The sequence below is a fragment of the Panthera onca genome, chromosome F2 (assembly GCF_046562875.1).
Source record: "Panthera onca isolate mPanOnc1 chromosome F2, mPanOnc1 haplotype 2, whole genome shotgun sequence".
NCBI classification, from domain to species: domain Eukaryota; kingdom Metazoa; phylum Chordata; class Mammalia; order Carnivora; family Felidae; genus Panthera; species Panthera onca.
Window position 1 is genome coordinate 7275316 of NC_138356.1, and position 5920 is coordinate 7281235.

The following is a 5920-nucleotide window of genomic DNA, read 5'->3' on the forward strand; positions in this document are numbered from 1 at the left end:
GGGGACGTGAGTGCAATTAGCAGCCAGGAACCCAGAGGTCCTGGACCGGGCACCGCAAATGCACCCGGCCGGCTACACCAGCGGGTGTTACGAGGCTCTTACTCGCGAAACTTGTTTGTCATTCCCCCCAATCACACCCTCCCCCCCGAATCCCCTGCGTAAATCTCTCGTGTTGAGAAAAGCAAGGCTTGCAGGAAACCACTCCGGATGTTTGCTGCTTTTCATGTGGCATTTGTGGCTGGCTCTGATAACGTCCAGAGCTAGACTTCCAACACCGCGTTTAGCAAAGAGACCGACACAGAAGGGTCCACACGCACCACCGACGGGTCTGCGGCGCCGCAGCCCCCAACGCCCTCCCCCCAAACTACACGACGAGTGAATGATCAGAAGAAATTACATGTAGGCACTGGTAGGAGAAGGGACCAGTCTTGAAAAGGCACCATAGTTCCTAACTGGCAATTACTTTATAACGGTCAGGGAAGGCACCATAAGCAGTAGGGAGGGGGGCACAAAATCCGAAGCTCCCGCTCCACCCTAGGGATGCTGTGCTCTCACTTGATTTCTCGGTAATCTGACCCAGCACGAATCAGTAGTCTGTCTCCAGGAGCAAGTGCAAATAATAAATGGAGACCTTCCAGACTGTCTGCCCCCATGAGTTTCCCTCAGCACCTCTCCCTGGAATGGTGTGGGCCAGGAAGAACACAAAGTCGAAGGAAGTGTACAAGGGTAAATCCATGCATATACATTCTCTTCGGACTCACACCCGGATTCAATTTCCTGTACCCAAATTTATTATTATTACTATTATTTTTTTTTACAGAACTAATCAAATAGATTAATCTAGACAGATAAAATAGCTTCTGGAATGGACATTGTCTTTGCGTCGTTTTCGGTCTCTAGTCTAAGGAAATTCCTACTAGTTCATAAAAACTTTTGCACTCATAGAAAATCTGTTTTGAGATCTTGGCAAAGATATTTATCATTACCCAGAAAAATTAGAGATCGCCAAGAAAACAAGAAGCAAGGCCCTATAGGTTTTTTAGAATTTAGAAATTTATAGAATTTGTTCTTTCTGCGCCTATAGTTTCCTTATTTATCTAACCATTTGCAATGCAATTATGCTTAATTTTCAAGCCCACGTTTATTTCAGAAAAAATAAAGCTTTAAAGGAAAGATGCACAGCCAGTTAAATTTGTTTAACACCAGCTGCTTCAAAACCACCCATTAAAAAAAACACTTCTCTATGATTTTCCTAAGCCGATTAAACATTTTTTTCTGGGGTGAACCTCAGAGACCCAGGAACTAGAACCACTTTCTTAATTTATCCCGCGTGTGAAGACTGGCTGGAAACAGTGAGGGAGGGCAGCCAACATTTCACAGATCCTCACAGAGTCAAAGTAAAGAGGGCTTACAACAAGTGTGAAGGAGATTTGGGGGGTGGGGGGGGGGGACGGGTAGCGATGTCAGAGAAACTCAAGTCCAGGGGTTTCCTAAGGCGTCCCGTTCCTTTGTTTTTATGGATGCCACTAATAAGCAGACTTGACGGATGACTTTGTTACTCTAAATGTCACACAAAGAGCTGCAGATTTACCTCCCAGATCCCGGATGTAAGTCTCAGCTGTCTTCAAACCTTCACGGTAAACAAAGAACAACTGTTCTGGAGATTGATGTATTAATTTCTCTGCAAAGTTATGGAATTCGGTAGACATGGCTGTTAATTGCCTTTTAAAAACAACGCAAACATACAAACAAATACACAAACACGGACAGTTTGGTTTAGCGATCAAAGAGCTCAAAATCAGGGCAGACTCCTGGAGATGAATTCCTCTCCTCAACGGCTGTGATCTCAGGAAAGTTCCTTCACCTGTCTGTGTCTCCGGTTCCTATCTTGTAAAAGTGTCTACCTCCCAGAGTTACAAGAATAAACTAGTTTGCCAAGTGTGGAGGGCTGTGCCACGAAAGCGTAACGTAAGGGCTTGTTTAAAAATCCCACGGAAAAGATTTCAGATTTAAACACGAGTTTAATCTTCATTCAGAGTTTCATTTCAGTCCAAAGAAACGCATAGGAATCCCCCAAGAGCTACAGTTACTTTGCTGTGCAACTTTGCTGTGCTCTTTGCTCCATAAGCCGGGCATTTAGATACATATTGCCTCTAGTGTTACCACAATTTGCCTCTTTTACCGAACGCGTAGAAAACCTTTATGTTTCTCGTACATTTCGTGCACAGATTTTCAAGGGTTGCTTCATCGTTATGAATAAAGGTTTTGAATTCTTCGGGATGACGGAATATTGGCTACAGAATGTCATTCCGTATTTTATCTTGTTTTAGCAATTAGAATTCACCTCGGACATAGCATTTTGAGTGTAATAAACACAGCAAGCAGGTTGAGTCCTTGGGGAGGACCTTTTTATTTATTTATAAACTTTTTAACGTATGATCAGCAGTACCTACTACATTCAATAAAAACATTTGAAGAAGACACCCGCGGGGTTCCCCTGGAAGATAGCGAGGTCACCCGGCACTGAAACCCCTAGCTTCCATAATAGCTCAGTTTGTTCATCCGAACTGCCGTGGCCACGTTCTTCTACCCAGCGGTGCAGTGGACATTCCAGAAGGTGTTTCAGGAGTCCCTCTTCCCGAGTCGCAGGGAACGTGGCGCCAGAGCCCGGCTTCAGCCAGTTTTCCCGCGGGCAGGTGTAGCCTTGGGCGCGGGGCCGGGGGAGGGGAAAGGGAGGGCGTGGGGTTGAGCGGAGACTTGGGACTCCGGCGGCCGGCTGGGCGTGGGCCTAAGGACGCTCACCCGGCCCGCCCCCGCCACTCCATTGGCCACATCAGTGCAGAAAAGGGCCCGGGGCGCCCGCAGTGTCACTTGGCCGGCGGGGACGCGGTCTGCGCGGTGGGCTGGGGACCGCCCTGCAACGTCGCAGCGGGCTCGGGCCCGTGAGCCTGGAGCGGCCCGCCGGGCATCTGCGTCCCACGCTCCCACCCCCTCCCCCGCGTCGGGGGAGGCGGCGTGTCCGGCGGAGGGTGGTGGGGCGAGGGGCAGGGCTGGAGCGCCATGAGCAGCCCGGATGCGGGGTACGCCAGTGACGACCAGAGCCAGCCCCGCAGCGCGCTGCCCGCGGTGATGGCCGGGCTGGGCCCCTGTCCCTGGGCCGAGTCGTTGAGTCCCCTCGGGGACATGAAGGTGAAGGGCGAGGCGGCGGCGAGCAGCGGGGCGCCGGCCGGGGCGGCGGGCCGGGCCAAGGGCGAGTCTCGCATCCGGCGGCCGATGAACGCCTTCATGGTGTGGGCCAAGGACGAGCGCAAGCGCCTGGCGCAGCAGAACCCGGACCTGCACAACGCCGAGTTGAGCAAGATGCTGGGTGAGTCCAGCGCGGGACCCAGGGTGGAGCGAGTCGCGGGGCCGCTTCCTTGAGCCCAGGAGGGCGCGTGCCCGGCGCTCCGGGCCAGTGGTGTGCGGCCGCCAGGGTCGGCTCCCCTCCCGCCTAGGCCCCTCTCCCTACCCTCCAAACGGTCTCTCTGTCGTCCGGGCCCGGGTCACCCGGGTGACCGGGGGCGCGGCCGCGACGACCCTGGGGAAGCGGCGTCCCCGCGCGTCCCGGCCGCGGCCAGGGTATCCCAGGAGCCAAGCCGGCTTGGTCCTGCCGGTTCCCGACCCCTTCCCCGGGGAGGGGACGTTTTCAGTTCCGTGAAAGCCCGGGGATGGGTGAACTAGGGCCCTGCTTCCAGGAGGCTACAAGAAGGCAGGGATGCCCTTTTAGAGGACGCGCGCTCTCCCGGCTTCCCCAAGGGTTCGCGCTCCGCTCGGCCTCCGGGGTCGCAGACGCTCACTCTTCCACGCGACCTCTTCCTCCCTCTAGCTGCACAAGTAGGGGTCGGAGGGGAGAGGTGGGGCCAGGCGAGGGCCCGGGAGCGGGAGCTCGGAGAGTAAGCCCCGCGCCCCTCTCCCCGCTTCTGCGCCCACGCAGGCAAGTCGTGGAAAGCGCTGACGCTGGCGGAGAAGCGACCCTTCGTGGAGGAGGCCGAGCGGCTGCGCGTGCAACACATGCAGGACCACCCCAACTACAAGTACCGGCCCCGCAGGCGCAAGCAGGTGAAGCGACTCAAGCGGGTGGAGGGCGGCTTCCTGCACGGCCTCGCCGACACGCAGGCCGCCTCGCTGGGCCCGGAGGGCGGCCGCGTGGCCATGGACGGCCTGGGCCTGCCCTTCCCCGAGCAGGGCTTCCCCGCGGGCCCGCCGCTGCTGCCGCCTCACCTGGGCGCCCACTACCGCGACTGCCAGGGACTGGGCGCGCCCCCGCTCGACGGCTACCCGCTGCCCACGCCGGACACGTCCCCGCTGGACGGCGTGGAGCCCGACCCGGCCTTCTTCGCCGCGCCGCTGCCCGGGGACTGCCCGGCGGCCGGCCCCTACAGCTACCCGCAGGCCTCGGACTACGCGGGGCCCCCCGAGCCGCCCGTCGGCCCCGTGCACTCCCGCCTCGGCCTGGAGCAGGCGGGCCCTGCCCTGCCGGGCCACGTGGCGCCCCCCAGCGCCCTGCAGCTGTACTACAACGCCCTTAGCTCGCCGGCGGCGGGCGGCGGGCGCGGCTTCCCCATGCAGCCCCCGCAGCCCCCGCCGGGCCCCGGGCAGCCGTCGCCCCCTCCCGAGGCGCTGCCCTGCCGCGACGGCGCGGACCCGAGCCAGCCCGCCGAGCTCCTCGGGGAGGTGGACCGCACGGAATTTGAACAGTATCTGCACTTTGTGTGCAAGCCCGAGATGGGGCTCCCCTACCAGGGGCCTGACTCCAGCGTGACCCTCCCAGACAGCCACGGGGCCATCTCCTCGGTGGTTTCCGATGCCAGCTCTGCGGTATATTACTGCAACTATCCCGACGTCTGACGGCCCCCGATCCGACCCAGCCTGCAGGCCAGAAGCGCAGTGTTACTTCCCAGAGGAGCTGAGGACACCCTCAGCCTCACGTTGTTCTGTTTTGTTTCTAAGTTGCCTAGGCACGTAATTTATGGTAATTTATTTTGTCTGCCACTTGAACGGTGGGGGTGGGGGTGGGGGGGTTGGAGAAAAATGTGAGGTTTGTTTTCAGACTTGTTCCGATTCTGGTTGCCCACAGTTGCCTGGTCAAAGCCCCGTTTCCCAGTTCGAGGGGACCAGTTTTGAGTATGTCCCCGAGTAACTTGCTCCGTTTGCTGAAAACCGATTGATCAAAACCACTTTTGCCTTGGGTGTGTTTTCTCAATCTTTACAAAAAAAAAAAAAATAAAATCTGGAATCCCTTTTCACTCTGCTGGTGCCTCTGTCACAAAAGCCAATTTTTGAGATGAATGTTAAGTATGGGCAGCGTTGGGAACATGTTAATGACGTTCAATGTCTAGCGGGAGCTCCTGCGAATTTCTCCTTCTCATTTTTTTGGTAGAACTGACTTCAAGGACGAAACTTAAAAGACGAACGTTTGGATAGCTAAGGTTTTGGTTTTGGCAAGGGCAAAAACCTCCTGGCATGAGCCTATGTTCTGCATTTCCGTGATTTTAGCTTCTAAAAAGTAATGGTCAATCTTAACACCATAGGAATTTTAATTTCTAGTATATCGCTTTCACCAGAGGGGAACATCCAAGTAATTTTGGTGTTCTAGTTGACTCTTGAGACCTGCCTAAAGAGGTTTTTGAAGTTTTCTTTGTCTACATGTCACCAAGAGCCTGCACACTCCCTCTCAACACTGAATTTGCCAGTCTTCACACATCCACACCTTGGGAAGTAGTGTTACTGCATTAAAAATACTCTGAAGGAGTCACAAGAACGAATCCAAAGAAAATGGGCATTGTGACTTTAATTTGTTTTAAGTTTATTTAAGAGTATGAGCGGGGGAGGGGCAGAGAGAATACCAAGCAGTCTCCCAGCTGGCGACCCACCAAGGTCT

The 5920-nt window shown here is 55.5% G+C and overlaps 1 protein-coding gene across 1 annotated transcript; it reads left to right on the forward strand.

Annotated features, from left to right (window-relative positions):
* Positions 1 to 2855: 2855 nt before the first annotated feature.
* Positions 2856 to 5285, forward strand: SOX17 (SRY-box transcription factor 17). The gene is made up of 2 exons (XM_060610536.3): positions 2856 to 3367; positions 3974 to 5285. The coding sequence occupies exons 1-2, from the start codon at positions 3061 to 3063 to the stop codon at positions 4885 to 4887; spliced, it is 1221 nt and encodes a 406-aa protein (XP_060466519.1). The 5' UTR covers positions 2856 to 3060; the 3' UTR covers positions 4888 to 5285.
* Positions 5286 to 5920: the final 635 nt, after the last annotated feature.